A 16,838-nucleotide genomic window follows, 5' to 3' on the forward strand; every position below is an offset into this window, starting at 1 on the left:
AATTTGCACGAGATCATTCAGCTAATCATAATGTCAGGAATTCGGACTCCAAAGCCCATCCTCTTTCCTTAACTGCAATTCCTCCATTGTATTGTATTTCTTGGAACTTGCTCATAGATTGACTACTTTTAGAGGATCATTTTGAACTTTCTTTGGCCACTCTATATTGTTAATAATCACCCTGTAGGTGTGCTGGTGAGTAAGGGGTAAGGTAGAGAGTGGGAGGCACAGAGGCCTCCAGGATAGAGACCTTCTTAGAGGAAACAAGTGAATCACAGAAAAAGAAGACATTTGCTTCTGGGGGAGAGGAACCACTTCCTCCTACCCTCTTACATTCTATAGCTGGGCCTAAGAATTAAATAACGTGACACAGATTAACAGGAGAAAAACATACGAATTTTACTTTTTCGTGTACATGGGAGTCTTCGAAAGGAAAATGAAGACCCTCAGAAGCCCAAAAGCTTAAGTGGGAATGTGGTAAGGCAAAGGGAGGGGCTTAAATTGTGGGACAGTGACTAGGAAATAAAAGGGAAAACTAATGGAAGGTACTAGTTATTTGGAATTTGTTTGTATATATCCATTTTGGCTTTGGCTTTAAATCTGTGGTGATAAGAACGTTCTCTTCCTGGTACAGAGAGGGTACCTTTCTCATGGGAAATCTTATGACCTGCTTTTAGGTAGAAGGGGGAGATCAGAGAGCCTTTCCTCTACCTGCTAATTCTCAAGTGCCTTCAGCTCAAAATAACCAGTATGCCAAGGAATATTTTGGAGTAGCATGTTCTGAACGCCTTCACCAAACCTGACCAAGGTGAAGCAGCGACTCATCAAAACATAGAAAACAGCTCTAATAACTGGCTGAGGAATAAACTTCAGACATACTATATGTCATTACGAAAAGGACTTAGGGCTGTAAGTCACAAGAGATTCTTGCAGAAACGGGAAGAAACTGGTGTCCGAACCAGTGCAGGATATCCAAAATTCCAAGGCTCGCCTGGGTCCAAAGCTGAATATAGATCTTTAGAGTACTTGAAGTGTGACCTAGGGCCTGAAGGACTGGTCCACATCGGGAAGAGGTAGATTCTACCTTGTTTCCTCGAAAATAAGAGTTAGCCAGACAATCAGCTGTAATGCATCTTTTGGAGCAAAAGTTAATATAAGACCTGATCATATTTTACTGTAAGACCGGGTCTGATATAATACCCGATCTTATATTAATTTTTGCTTCAAAAGATGCATTAGAACTGATTGTCTGGCGAAGTCTTATTTTTGGGGAAACATGGTAAGAGGAAGTGGTATCATCTGAAATTGACCTCAGCTGGTGTCTGCTTCAGGGTAAGCACTGAAGAACATTTTAGCACCATTGCAGTTAGGGTTGAGACAAAGACTTGAAAAGGCTTCATAAATTGAACCTCCAAGCTAATCTTCAATTCACTTTTTAAATTACTGTCATATAGTTTACTTGTTAAATTTGCTTGCTTTTTCGTTTTGTTTTTCACTTCCTTTTCTAGGAAAAGATTGCTTTGGAAAAATTTTCATCTTTGTGCACAATTGGGAAATGGGCAGAAGAGGTACAGACCGTTTCTGTGCTCCTAATAATGACCATCCATTGATGGTCATTGGCCTTGCCAGATGACTAGACTGACCCCTGGCAAGGATTATTCTAGGCAGAAAGGCCTCTCCTCTCTTCCCTTGGTTTCCTTTCTCAGTCTACCCCCTTCCCTATTTAATTTCCTTTCCTTATAAAAAGGAAAGTAGATGCTGATGTCTTGTGGTCTGGGCCATTCCACTGAAAAACCCCTATATTTTGGTTTTCGATGTTTGTTCACAGCCCTTTAAATGGTACCCGTTGTGAGTTCATCTCCCATCCACCATTGACATATATGCTGTTGGCCAAATATCTTTGAAGTTTTCTGCATTATGCCTTTCTCTTGCTGTTTCAAATGTCTATAACACTCTTCCCACCATCTCTTATAATTTATCCAAATGCCCATTTATCTTGCACGGTCTGTCTTACTGCTGAAGCAACAGAGCTCACCGAAGACCAGGTTGGCAGAAATCTAAGGAAGCATATACTAAGAAGAGGCTAAAACTCAGCAGGAAAAATGTAGGGCGTCTTTTGGTAGGCAGTAGCTCCCCACCACCATGAACTTGGAGATTCTCCTAATTCTAAAAGCTAACGGGTGTATATTTTAAATAAGGACTACATTTTGTTGCCCGTGGCCATCACAGTTTACCTTCACATCTTATTATGCCCCCTGTGCCCTTGTATTCTACAGCAGCACTTCCTGAGAGTGGCATTTGATATTTTGGGTTGGATAATTCTTTGTTGTGAAAGGCTGTCCTGTGCATTGTAGGATATTTAGCAGATCCATGGCCTCAAAGCCTGGATGCTAGTATCGCTCCTCTCATTGTGACAACTAGAAACGAAAATAGATATTACTACATTTGGGGTGGAGGGGTTTAGAAGAAGATAGGTGCTGCACAATGACTCTCCATTGGGAACCACTGCTTTACAGGCTCAGTGCGTTTCTTCCAGTCTTCCAGGTAGAGTGTATACCGCACACATCCATATGCAGAAGGCCTTTTCCAGAGTTACCTCTTTTGTGAGGCTTTTCTCATCACATTGCCAAAAGTGCTGTTGCCCCTTCTTTGTGTGCCCATGTACATAATAATTATTGACAGATTCGATGTGTATAGAACTCTTACTATGTGCTGTTAACCTCAAAATACAAAGGCAAGGTAAGAGGCAACATTTATTTGCGATCAAAAAGAATCGCAATTCTGGGAAGCACTGATTCAGGCAGAAACCCAAATACTATTCTGATTAGGAGGTGAAGACAAAGGGCATTTATGAGAAAGGGAAAGGGAATCATTACATGAATAGAAGGAAGGAATTTATATTGGTGTTAATAAGCCAAAAAAGGAATTTCTATAGGTATAAATAAGCTAAGTTATTCTTTAGCAAAACACAGTGGTGCTAATTCCAAAGAATGTTTAATTTTCAGTCCGGTAGTCAGGATGTATGCTTTCCTGTTAGCTTGTAAACAGTTATTTGGAATACAGTATTATTTGGCCCAGCCCACAGATTATTTTGTGCAGTTGAAACATTCCAAAGGTTTGAGGGATAAAATGTGCAAGGCAGTTCCTCTGGATTGGTAGCTCTGACTCCATTTTGAAATGGCTCCGTTTATATTATTTTTCACACAACCATTGTGCTAGTTTCTAGGGCTACAGCAATGGAGATAAACATTTCCTGCCTCGTATTGCTTACAGTCTAGCTTATTAATCACAAATTATATTTGTAGTTGCCATGTAGACTACAAATTTCTGGAGGGCAGGGACCAAGTGTTGGCCACTAACTCCTTACATAGTACTTGGCACAGAGTTGGTGTTCATAAGTATTTGATGAATAAAGGAAACAATTCTCCTTTCTGCATCCTCACTGGCATTACCCTAATTCAGGTTCTCTTCATTGCAAATATGAGCTTTTGCCTATTTCCAAATGAGGTGTCCTCACTCTAGTTGCTCTCTTCGAATCCTATCCTCCACAAAGACTGTAGAATGAGATGTCCAGAATACAAGTCTTACTCCTCTGCTTAAAAGCCATCATTGTTTCTTGTTGCGTCTGGTATTTTAAAGACAAGTGTCTGTAACATAGCTGAGTCCGGCCACTCCCTTCCCTACACTTTTCTCCAGCAGCTAGAAGGGCCTGTAGTTCTGCACAATCATTGTGTTGTTTCACACCATCGAGGCTTTGCTTCCACTGCTTCCTCTGCCTGCAATTTCCCCTCTTCTACTAGATAACTCTAACTCATCCTTTAAGGTTTAGTTTAGGGGCCCTTCTTTCTGGAAGCCTCTTCTGGGAAAGTTACCAGACTAGGTTGGGTTTTCCTCTTCTGGGTCCCACAGTGTCAGTGTCTAACTGTAATATTTCTTAATTATCTTCTAATAGGTCTGCCTTCCCGATTCTACAATGAGTCTCTTACCAGCAGGAATTCTCCCGTACTCATCTTGTACTCATCTCTTACTCATCACCAGGTGTCTAGCACAGTAACTGACAAGCTGTAGGCACTCCGATTTTCTTTGAGTGAATGAACGTGTGAATGAAATTTAGTAACAGGAGCTTTTATTTAAAGTAGAACTTTCAAATATGGGCTCTTGATGATTTATCATTTTATTTTTGCTTCCCACAGATATTGGTATCAACTTGACAGATCCTATGTTCAGAGGAATATATAGGGGGGTTCAAAAGCATCAAGGTAAATGTTTCTTTTATTAAGGTAAACAGTTTCTCTATGAAGGTAAATCATTTGTCTCAAGGAGATCTTGAAAAGCATAATCCAGTCTTAAAACAGAAATATTAAAGGACTTACACATCTTGGATAAAACTGTAAACAACATGAAACACATACAAGCTATTGTTGGTAAACCGTGATCATGAATATTTATAAAGCACCTATTGTAACCAAGTGTTAATCATGCACTTCTTGTGCAGAGAAGTTTATAATTTTGAATGTAGAACTTTAAATGAACCATATGCACAAAAGCCAAACATAGTTGATGTTTAGTCTCTTAAGCAATTGAACAGTAGGGCACATAATTAAAAAATCGTGTACAGTTGAATATCAGTATGTCTAGTTTTTTGAAAGCATTTTCAGCTGGGTGACTAAATGGCAACGTGATTCAGGAGGTGGGGCACTGCAGTCCATCTTCCTTGTCTGCCTTTCCCCCTTTCCAGCAAGACCTACTAGATCCTAGATACCTGTAGTATATATAGGTGGGAAGAGTAGCCAAAAGCAAAATGGCTTATATTGATCATATCCAGTTCATTTCAAAGGTTTATTATGTCAGGTGAATAAGCAGGAAATGATGGTGACAGGCTTTTAAAAGAAGAATTTCTCTAATAAACTAGCCTGTGAATATTGCCTCAGAAAATTACTATACTTGTGATTATGTAAATGCAAACAGGAAATTTGGTTTTGTGTTTCCAGATGATGTGGAATTGCACATTTCAACACGCTTAGCCGGAAGCTAATCTTACGCTGCCTCTAGGTGATACTAAGTGGAAGCTCTAAATACAGAGAATGTTTTGTAGATGAACAAGGGTAAATGTTAGCTTTTGTAAACCTTCCCTCAAAACTTACTTTTCTACTTTATTTAGAAGTTTAGGTGAAGTCTTCGTGTTACTTGCATAGTACAGTTCAACTACAAAATTACATTCTGCTTTTCTTGCCTTTATAGCATTTAATGGATTTCATGCTTTGTAACTCTATGTATGTTTGTATATGTGTGTTTATGAAATAAATTTTATAATGAACAGTATCAGTATTACTCTAATTTATAGTAACTAGCAAAGCTGATTGCCCTACTTCGTTTTAAGTTCACTAAGTTGATTTTTTTTGTCTAAAATTTTATAGCTACTCTAGAAGTAGTAGTAATTGAATTCCAGTATATTTACTGTGATGCTTAAATATGAAATTAAGAAATAGGTCTTTATGATATAACTGTTTTATTTGCTGTCCATTTACCTCAGGCCTCTCAGAGCTCAGTAATTGCTGTTGATCTCTCCAGAAAAGTTTGTTGTTATTTAACAGTGAATTTTGGGAAAGAGCAAAAAACAAATGTCAGGGAAATTATCTTTTCTCAATGGGAATGGGAATTATAGAAATATAGCATTAACTAAAATTTACAAATAGATGTTATATCGAGTTTTGGGAGTCATTGCAGGTGTGCTCTGAAAAGCCCTAGTAAAAATAATCTTAATAATTGTCCTTTATTTTTATTTAAAAAATACAGTACCAACAAGTTTGAAATTCAAGGCAAGTGACTTAATTGTAGGGAGCAAATTCATCTTTCTTTGAACTTCCTGATTTTTGTCACTTTTTCTCCTTTTGATCAGCGGAATAAAAATACAATTAAAAGGATACCTCTTCATCTAGTTTGCTTATACAGATTTCTTTCCTTTTTTTTAAGGTTATCACTAGCTCTATTATAAGAAAGTACTCAAATATTATTAATTTGATTTTGACTTAGTAAATGTGATTCTGTAGGTAAATGGATTTTTATTTACCAAGTTTCCTTACTGAAAGCTTCATCTTTTACAGATGATTTACAGGATGTAATACAGAGGGCTGTCCAGATTGGTGTTAAAAAGGTAACATCTAGTTTTTGTTACTCTTGAGATTTTTTTAAAAACTAAATTTTGGTTAAAATACTGCAAAATAGAAGGGAAAGAACCAATGGAACAATTGACATTTTTTGATAATAGCAATATGTAATGTTAGCAAGTTAATGAAATAAAATATATCCACATATTCTGTTCAAACAGTTTAAATGACTTTGTGGGTAGTCCTCCCATATGATCAGAAGCATGGTAATGGCAAAGTCTCTTTGCAGTTGTTTTTAAACCTATCTGAATTACCAGGCTTCTCTGCAGAGGCAACTCTTACTACATTTTATAATATATTTTAGCACTTACTAGAGTTAAGCAATTATCAAAAAGACATGACTCTGTCAGCAAGTCTAGTTTTTATAGTATGAGTATACCATTTCAAACAACTGGAAGGACATTTTAATTTTTACAGTAACAATTTCATTATCAGGAAAATTCCTACTACTTTTTAGAGAGTTCTGAGCAAATGAATATTAGCTCAGTGCCAAATTCTTTGAATAGATATTTTTAAAAATTAGTATTTCTTAAAAGTAGCACATTAGTACATACATGCACACAAGAAATAAGATTAAATTCCATTGTGTGGTATCAGTACACTTGGCTTCTAAGTTGAATAACTTCATTTTAAAAAGTTAGACTGCTGACTAAATGAGTTCTGCAGTCTCCAACTCTAAAATTGTATGCTATTGTAATAAAAAAGGATGAAAGTTACAACATTAATTTCTCATTGTGTAGTCATTCTCTGCTTGGTAAATCATTTTATAAAATGCTTTTCTACAAACTTGGAAATACCAAGCTCCTAAATTTTCATGTGTTAGCCATGAATAGTTTAAGCTTAACATTTCCAGTCACACACACACGGATTTAGGAAGGAAAGGACTGAAGTGAAATTTATTTGGACATGGTTCCAAATTGAAATTGAATTCAGTATCTTGCAGTTAATTGTAGTGGTTGGAAGCTAAGTTATGGCATCACAAACCTGACTTCCAACGCCAGCTTCATTCTTCCTAGCTTTGTAACCCGGCATGCTTCACCTCTGCAGACTTCAGTTTTCTTATCCATACTTGGAGAGTGATAATAGTACCTAATTAATAGAATTGTTGTGAGGGTTAAATAAAAATGGAATGCAAAGCACTTGGTACTGTATCTGTTGTATCAGGCATGAAGTGTACAATCTGTTATGTTTATGGTGGAAGCTGCCATCATCTTATCAACGTGGGAGACGAAATTATGTCCTCTAGTCTTGCCCTTAACTTTTTCATCTATTTGGAAAAGTTAGATAAACTACAAGGTAGACTTGATTAGAAACTATTTTACATAATTGAAATTCTGGATTTGGGCACCTAGTCTTGTATTAAAAAATTAAGTAGTATAAGTAAACAAAATTTTCCCAATATTTTTGTTAATATCTTATACCCTATGTTTTATAGGCAGCTGAGGATTTAATTATGGCTGTGCATTCCCTGAATAGATACTCAGTGTGTATCATGTTACAAGTTTAAGTTGCTATATGAAAATGTCTTTATCATTTGGACTTCCTCCTCTGCTTTGTATGTCTTCTCTTTAGGTGTGTACCTAGAATGAATTCTTCAGTTTAGCTCAGTGACCCTCTTGAAGTATGCTTTTAAAATGTGCGTCTTTGTGCTTCAGTCCTTTTGCAGAGGAATGTGCACTTAGGCAGCGCTGCCTCAGTAATCACCATCAACACATCGCACTTGGGTGGCATGTTCCTTTTCACAGATTTGCAAACATGGTATTCTGCCAGCCAGTGGACCCTAATGGGTGTCTCTAGAAGTATGCGTCTTTGCCAGGGGCCATGTATTTCTCTACAAAGAAGTCATCAGTACACACTATGAACCCAGTGATTCTCAAGCTCTTGGCCTCAGAACCCCTCATGCTTTTTAATATTATTGACGGCCCCAAAGAGCTTTTGTTTTATGTCGGTTTTATCTGTTCCTATGTACCATATGAGAAAGGAAAGCTGAAAAATTTTAAATGTCTATTAATTCGTTTAAAAATAACAATAAATCATCATATCACATAAAGAGCATATTTTTATGAAAAATAACTATTTTCCAAACCAAAAAATTTAGTGACATGAGTGGAATTGTTCTACATTTTTTTACGTATCTCTAATGTCTGACTTGATAGAAGACTGCTGAACGTCGAATACTGGTTCTGCAGTCAGTCTGTCGTGATATTACACACCATGTAGCCTCTGGAATTCCTCATTGCACACGTGTCACGTGACCGAGTGACAGTGAAAAAAGCAGATAGCATCTTAGTATTACGAAAATCATTTTGATCTGATCCCGGGGGTTCCGGCACCACACTTGGAGAGCTGTTGAAATAATCGACGCTACTGAGTCACTGATTTAGATGAACAGAATTCTAAATTTAGAGAGCCTTTTATTCAGTCTTTTGCAACGTTTCAGAAGCACTGGATCTCTGTTGTCAAGAACTCATGGTCTAATAGAATAGGAAAGACAAACATGTGAATACATGTTAATAGGAAAGAGTGACGAATTCTGTGTATTGTGTGTCTGTGGGTGCACATGGAGTGGGGAAGATGGAACACTACATCAGACGTGATCTTTCAGTGGATTTTAAAGGAAGGGTGGGTGTGTGATACTCTAAGAGAGAAGAGCATTCTGGAAAAAAGCAGCAGGAAGGTATGTTTGGGAAAGTGTTACTGATACCCTGTTAAAGTGGGCTTATTTTATTTCTTTCTATTTCAGTTTATGATTACAGGCGGAAATCTACAAGACAGTAAAGATGCACTGCATTTGGCACAGACAAATGGTACCCACATATTACTTTTACCAAAAAAAAGTATGAATTAAGTTATTTTGAAGAAGTCTTTCCTGAACTGCTTCAGGTACAATACAATGGATCATGACTGTTAAAACAGCAGGAAAAGAGACTAATTTCAATGGGCTATGATTAAGATGGAAAAATTCAAAGTACCCATTGGTATATCAGATTCTTGATAAAACCCTCTCATTGTACTTAATAAGGATTATTTTAAGATTTCAGTTAATGGGAATTAAGGTCACCAGGTTAATGAGAATTAAGGTTAATGAGAATTATAAGGTTATACAATTAAACCTCAAATATGCCTGATGTGGAATTTTTGCATGTATATTATAATGTGTTTAAGATGAGTTGCTTTTTATTCTTTTTTAACTTAAGCTGTGAAAAATCATTTATTAAATATTTATTACACACACCAGATACTGTGCAAGGCCCCAGGAATGCAAGTAATAATATGATATATATTCCATGTGATACATTTTTTGTTCTACAAGGCTCAGATGCTTGCTTTATGCTCCTACATTCTGCATTTATTTGAAATCTTGTTAAAGTTTTGCAATTAAAGGAATCCTAATTATATAAAACACCTCCTTTATCTGGCATTCATTTACTTAACTCTTTGTGGGTGCCTGGGGGGCATACTTCATCTGCTAGACACTGAAGAACAAAGCATCCCATGTTATTTTTCCAAAATACCGACTGACTTATTATAAAAGCTCTTTTTTGTGATAGGATCCACTGATACTTTTTTTCAGTGATTAAGGTCATAAAGGTCGTCCTCTTCCCAGAGCTTGTGAAGTGCATAAGAATATTGTCTTCTATACTTTTTACCCCTAAACAGATGTTTTTAAAACTTCTGGGACCCCAGATGTCAGCCCTCTTCCACTCCTCTCCACATACCTGTGTCCTCTCTGCTTGAAAAACTCTGCCTCCCTTTATCTGTAAACCTCTGCATGGGAGCCCTAGGGGGGCTCCACACTTCTCCCCTGGGTCCACATGCAAGGAGCACCTTAAGCCATTCAAAAGCCCTGTTGGACTTCACATTTGTGTTCCATACGACTAAAGCTGTCAAAGTATGGCCTCCAAATACGTGAGCTTCATTTTTCTATTAGGAAAACTAATCCCCTTTCCACCTCTTTAAGTCACCCTGTGTAAGGGGAAGGAGTGCATTTTAACTGTTACAATAAATACATGGAATTGGACAGCTACATGAACAGTGAATATAAAAGATTTAAAATTAGGTTATGACATCTCATTCTCCAGGAAACTGTTTCATTTTCCATTTTACAAGGCTCAGTAAATACCAAGCTTTGGAAAGAGTTGCATTAATTATTTTTGCCAATGCATTAAGGCAGTTTTCATGTTCTACTTTGTTACGGTATTCCAAAAATTCTTACGTGATTAGCCTAATGCAGTGCTGGCCGTTTGAATAGTTGATGGCTATTGTTAAAAATCAACCAGTTCTCTCATGTATGTATATTAAATATAAATATGAAAAAAATATTTTGAAAATAATCCTAAAACATTATTTTGTGCTAGATATGTTTTTCAGTACCGTTGGATGTCATCCTACAAGATGTGATGAATTTGAAAAGAACGATCCTGATCTTTACTTAATGGAGTTGCTAAATCTTGCTGAAAACAACAAGGGGAAAGTTGTAGCAATAGGGGAATGTGGACTCGGTAAGCGCCACCCTTGCCCTATTACAGTGACCTTGAAAATAATTGATTTGTTCTGTACAAGTCACGAGTGGTAATTGATTCTTTTTTATCTTTTAAAGATTTTGACCGACTACAGTTTTGTCCCAGAGATACTCAGCTCAAGTAAGGACATTGGTTGACTTTATTGTAAAATCTTAAGAGTGGTTTTTTAAATAGTGTTTGTTTGTTTATCAGTTCAGTATGTAGTTGGATTAAGCCTCAGGATTTTTTGTTTTTCCCTTTGTATATCAAAAGTTAAGTGAAACAAATTCCATGTGTACTTACATGTAATTCATAAGGGATGGAAACATAGTTCCCACTTGATAAACTATCTAGTTTGATTTTAATGGTAGAAATAAGGGATGAGTTTCACAGAACAAAGATTTTTTTGTTATTTTTTTGTTTGCTTAATAAATGCATTCACATGTGAACCATTCCGGTGAAATTAATTAAATTGTTTTGTGGGGCGTGTGATTTAAGAGGAAGGGATATTAAAAAGAGATTATAGTATCAATCACCAAAGCTAGGAAAACATATTTTACTCTTGCTAGGCACTTTGGAACAGGAGAATCCTTTCATAGGAGCTATGTTGAGAGTGGTGGCTTCTTAAAAAACTCCAAAGTTCACAAGCCTTGGGGACTTCCTCCACACTAGTGCCGTAGTTTTTAGTTGGAGCTCCTGACATACAGGTGGGTAGTGCTACAGGCTGAAAAGAAAAATTAGGTCATAGGCTTAATTTAAGACATGAGCATTTTGAATTTCAAAAACAGTGTCTTAATTATCAAGATGATAATACATTAGAATGAGCTTCTAAAGGGTGTTAACTTAGTTATTCAATCGTTCAACATATTTATAGAGTAATATGTGCCAGAAACTGCTAGGACTCAGTAGACAAAAATATGAATAAGGTATAATATCTAGTCCCTAGAGCTATTTCAGAATAAACCACCCTCCATCTGCTTAGTTGCTTATACATGAAGGAGAGTCTGGATCAAGTGCTCTCTTAAATACCATGTAGCTCTATCATAATAGTTAATAATTAACCATCTTGTCATACGCTCATGGTTAAGCCAGTGACTTGATGGTCTGAAGGAATCTTTCGAATTATATAATACATGCCAAAAGCGTACTTGCTCCCCTCCTTCTCCGACCCAGCCACCTACACAATCCCATGTCCATCCCAGGTGAAAATGCCTGTAGTGAGGAACAGATTGACTAGTGAGTCTGTCTGTCATACCCCAGACTTCAAGTTCCAGAAGTCCTGGAGTGTGAAGGTCCGTAACCAGGTGCCATAGGATGGGCTACAGTAATGTCCTGTGCAGTCTCAGTCCTCTCATTTATATAAGCCTTTGAGAGCTGTACAGTCAGGACAGCTTACCTGCTGTGTTTTGCAGGGACGTTCCTGGGATGACCGACAGGGTCACTAAATCCCATACCTCTCCTGAATATCATGTAGGTCAGTTCATTTAACCTTAACAGTTCACATATTCATAGTTAAGTAGAAGAACACTCGTCCAGAATAGGTTCTTAGGTTAAGCTCACACATCATAATTCTTCCACTTTAGTGCTTGTTTCGGCTACGAGGAGCAACGTGAGGCAAAGACTGCAGTGTGACAATCATGGACAGTGGCAGAGTCGCTCAAGATACCTTCCTTGCCCGTGTGACTTTCCACCCAGATACGTTAATACCAATTCCAAAATGCAACGTAAATAACTTTAAACTCGATCGTTTGTGTTAAAACATTGATAGCATCAGTTCTGTTTTACTGTTTGAGGATACTTGGCCGTCTTAAGATCAGAACTTAAAACAGTATATATAGCAGGCTATAGTTTATGCTTTAACACACATGCCAATTACACAGGTGCTAATCTGTTATGCAGCGTTCCACCTCCATTCAGTAAATGGTTACCAAGTGCCTCCTCAGTATGGTTATCCTTTAAGCATACCCTGTATTTCCAGTTTCTCCTCCCAGTGCTACTCTCCTGATTGCAAGTTAGAGCTCCGTTCACTTGAATGGGAAGAATTTCCTTTGGGCATTGTTCTTGGGATGTTAAAATGTTAATGCCGTGCAGGTCTTTTTTTGTTTTTTAAATCAAACATCAGACAGAATTTCAAAGTAAATGCTTGGGGACTTAAGGGACCTCAGATATGAGAGATTAAGGCCATCTTTGCCATCAACCAGTTTAGAGGCAGGATTACCACCCTGGGGTAAGGTACACTGGTGTGACGCAGTGGCTCTTTCTGATTCGCCTCAATTCTAATTAATAAAAGCTGTCATTCTGAAGCTAAACTTTTCAAGCCTTTCTCCTTCCTTAGTTAATTGTTGACCCTAAACTATAAGAAGCAATAATACCATCAGAATCAAATTATAGCTTTGCTAAAATGAGCAAATTTTAACTTCACAAATGATTTTCATTTATGAACTAAAAAAAAAAAAATCATAAATAAAAGCAGAGAAATCCCTTAACAAGTGCCAGTCCCTGCCCTTTGACTTACATTGTTATTTGTAATTACCATGGTGGGTTTTTCTTTTCCCTTTAAAGACTAATCATTTGATGTTAAATACCAGTTGTCCTCAATTTGTATCATTAGGGATCATTTTTTACCACATGGCTTCCTTATGTTACCTGTCTAGCTTGAGCACATGGACCTTTTGTAAAATTATACAGATTCTGTACACACGTTACTTGAACATCTGGTATTTTCATAAATTGTACTTTTGCCTGCTCTTGGATAGGAAAGCTAATTTCCAGGCTGATCATTAGGTTCTGTAAATCTGCAACTTGGTCATGTGGCTTTGTACACAGAATTGTGCATGAAAAAAATTCTCAGTTTACAGGGGAGAACACGAAAAGTGGAGAGTACTGCCTGCTGTGAAGCCAGATACATAGTAAGCCAGATACCAGATACCATAGTAAGCCAGAAGCCAGATACATAGTAAAGTTTACATAATGGCTGGAGCATACTTAATTGCTGACATTTGAATTACTTTAGAGGTTATGGAAATAATAGTAATGATTAAAATCTTTTTCTCCCAAGTTTCGCTTATATTTCCTACACTATGAAATTCCTACTTTAACTAAAAATACTTTTGCTTATTCTAGCCTGGCAGAATCTGAAAAGATGGTTTAAAAACCTAAACATTGGGTACTAAAGACACAGACCACCAATTTTAGGAAGACTATTTCTTTACAAAGTATATTTCTGATTTTTAAATTTAGCCTTTTCAAGAGTGCAAAGTGGTACTCCGGGAAAATAGTGCTGTACTTCAGGAGACAAGATGTAGGAAAATACTGCAAAAGAGATTTGAGTTAAACACAGAAATTTTTCCCCAAAATTTAGGGGCCTAGAAGACATAAATCCCTTAGAAAATAAGACACCTGTTGTTTGTAACTCCTGGTTTCACTTAAAACTACTTGACCATGATGTCATAAAAATGGTGGCATGAGGTGACCCTCTTGAAGTCTCCCTTGGAATTTATAACAAATTGAATAACTATAACTCCACAAAGGGCTCCCTGCACAGCAGACAGCAAGATGAAGCGGCCCACTACTGAATTCACCTAAAGGTGGGCAGATTGCCCAAGCGGGGGAGGAGGGAAGGGAGAAGTGTGGAGACGGAGCTGTGCGGCACAGGACACAGACCTAACTCAGTGCTCCGAGCTTGCTGCATCCCGGAACTACTGCAGCTGTGGGAGAGGAAAGAACTCGGACTGCCAGGGCTCCGCTTATGGCCCACAGGGCTGAGGGGACAGCATATAACACGGCTGAACCCAACGCTGACGGCAGAGACGTCGGAGCAAAGACTGAGGGAAGAAGGCTGAAAACGGTGGTTTAAGCCCTCACTGCTGAGTAGAGAACAGAAGCCTTAGGCACTGAGCCTAGCTGCCCCCTCCCTACCCTCCCAGAGCTCGCCCCGCCCCCACCTGCCTGGTGCTAGAAGCAGAACAGTAGCAGTGTCAGATCAAAAGAACAGAATATTTGCAGTTCTGAGAACTGTGGTCTGCAGACATGGACTCGCAGCCCAGCTAGTTCCAGCAAAGGGGGTGAGAGAGCCGTGGAAGCAGGACCGGCTGTGGTGGTGGTCGTTGCCATTGCTCTGGGCCACCTCTCATAACCCACCCCACCCCGTCCCCACCTATCTGGACAGATCTCTGCAGGAGTAAACAGAACTCCTGAAACATACGGGCTCTGAATCTGGTGCAGGAAGAGCTTTAGAACTTCAGAAGCTCTCCACATCCCCCCATGGAGGTGGCACCGTATGATCCAGGCGAACTGTTCATAGAGGAGAAGTCCACCTTCCAGGGAATCCCCCCTTGTGTGAGAATCTGGAATAGTGCAGAGAAAACACAGCACTATGGTGTGAGAGAGAATAAAAGGCTGCAGTCGGAGAGAAAATAAAACATTCTACCAACACATACTGGAAAACAAAAGAAAGACCTCTTCCTATCAACCTGTTTCAGAACCTACTCCTGTAGATGTCTAGGAAGAGAAATAATAAATCATTAATTGCCATGAATAACCAAGGCAACAAGACAGCTCAGAAAGAAAGTGAAAAGTCTCCAGAAAATGAACTTAAAGATATGGAAATATGCGACTTAAATGACAGAGAATTCAAGATTGCAGTTCTGAAAAAACTCAACAAGATGCAAGAAAACACAGAAAGGCAGTTTAATGAACTCAGAAGCACAACCAAAGAACAAGGTGAACATTTTACCAAAGAGATTGAAATTTTTAAAAAGAACCAAATAGGATTTCTGGAGATTAAGAACACAATATAAGAAATGAAGAATGAAATAGCCAGCTTAGGTAGTAGCGTTGACCAGATGGAGGAAAGAATCAGTGACATTGAAGATAAAAATCTGGAAATGACACGGATGGAAAAAGAAAGAGACTTGAGACTTAAAAAGAAATGAAAGAACTCTACAAGAACTTTCTGACTCCATCAGAAAGAACAATATAAGAATAATGGGCATACCAGAAAGAGAAGAAAGAGAGAAGGGAACAGAGTATACTCAAACAAATAGTTGACAAGAACTTCCCAAACTTGTGGAAAGAACTGGATCCTCGAATCCAAGAAGCAAATAGAACACCTAGTTACCTCAACCCCAACAGGTCTTCTCCAAGGCACATTGTATTGAATCCATCAAAAATTAATGACAAAGAATCCTCAAGGCAGCCAGGGAAAAGAAGACGGTAACCTACAAAGGAAAGCCCATTAGATTATCATCAGATTTTTCAGCAGAAACTCTACAAGCCAGGAGGGAGTGGAGTCAAATATTCAAACTATTGAAAGAAAAATTATGAGCCAAAAAGAACATATCCAGCAAAGATATCCTTTAGATATGAAGGAGGAATAAAGACCTTTCCAGACATACAGAAGCTGAGGGAATTTTCTAACATACGACCTGCACTACAAGAAATACTGAAGGAGGCTATTTGACCAGCATAAATAGGGATAATTTGTGACAACCGAAACATAAAAGAGGGGAGAGTAAAGGCCTGAACCGGACTATAGGAATGGAGAAAGTAAGCATGCTGAAGAAAATGGAATACTCTAAATATGAAACTTTCTTTTACATAAACTTAATGGTAACCACTCAAAAAAAAAAAAAAAAAAAAAATCCAGAACTGAAACATACAACTTAATAAAAGAAGAAACAGAGGGAAAGATCATAAAATGCCACTACACAGAAATAATAACAAAAAGGCAAAGAACAATGGAGACACAATCTTACTAGAAAACCAAAGATAGAATGATAGGAAATCCTCACATATCAATAATCACCCTGAATGTAAATCGACTGAACTCACCAATTAAAAGGCACAGAGTAGCAGATTGGATCAAAAAATTAAACCCAACCGAATGCTGCCTCCAAGAGGCACATCTCAGCTATAAGGACAAACATAGACTCAAAGTGAAAGGGTGGAAATTGACACTCTGAGCAAATGGTATCCAGAGAAAATCATGTGTATCCGTACTGATACCAGATGAATCAGACTTCAGGATAAAAAAAAAAAAAAAGTAACGAGACAAAGATGGACATTTCATAATAATAAAGGGGACTATACAAGAAGAAGACATAACAGTTATCAATATTTATGCCCCCAATCAGGGAGCACCGAAATATACCAAGCAACTACTAACAGA

The 16,838-nt window shown here is 37.8% G+C and overlaps 1 protein-coding gene across 7 annotated transcripts in view; it reads left to right on the plus strand.

Annotated features, from left to right (window-relative positions):
- Nucleotides 1-16,838, plus strand: part of TATDN1 (TatD DNase domain containing 1) — a 33,227-nt gene that overhangs the window by 1,783 nt on the left and 14,606 nt on the right. For 3 of the 7 annotated variants that reach the window (XM_019721936.3, XM_074316256.2, XM_019722085.3), the window contains exons 2-6: nt 4,194-4,259; nt 6,105-6,154; nt 8,911-8,974; nt 10,526-10,669; nt 10,768-10,810. In XM_019721936.3, the coding sequence (XP_019577495.1) occupies nt 4,194-4,259; nt 6,105-6,154; nt 8,911-8,974; nt 10,526-10,669; nt 10,768-10,810 (367 nt within the window). Of the gene's footprint in view, nt 1-4,193; nt 4,260-4,991; nt 5,106-6,104; nt 6,155-8,910; nt 9,051-10,525; nt 10,670-10,767; nt 10,811-12,257; nt 12,394-16,838 lie in introns of those variants that run through there. The other 4 variants (XM_074316257.2, XM_019722515.3, XM_088798958.1 and 1 more) reach the window with 4 other exon arrangements.

Source organism: Rhinolophus sinicus, chromosome 6, assembly GCF_057876585.1.
Source record: "Rhinolophus sinicus isolate RSI-liver-muscle chromosome 6, RSI-T2T, whole genome shotgun sequence".
In the NCBI taxonomy this organism is placed as follows: Eukaryota; Metazoa; Chordata; class Mammalia; order Chiroptera; family Rhinolophidae; genus Rhinolophus; species Rhinolophus sinicus.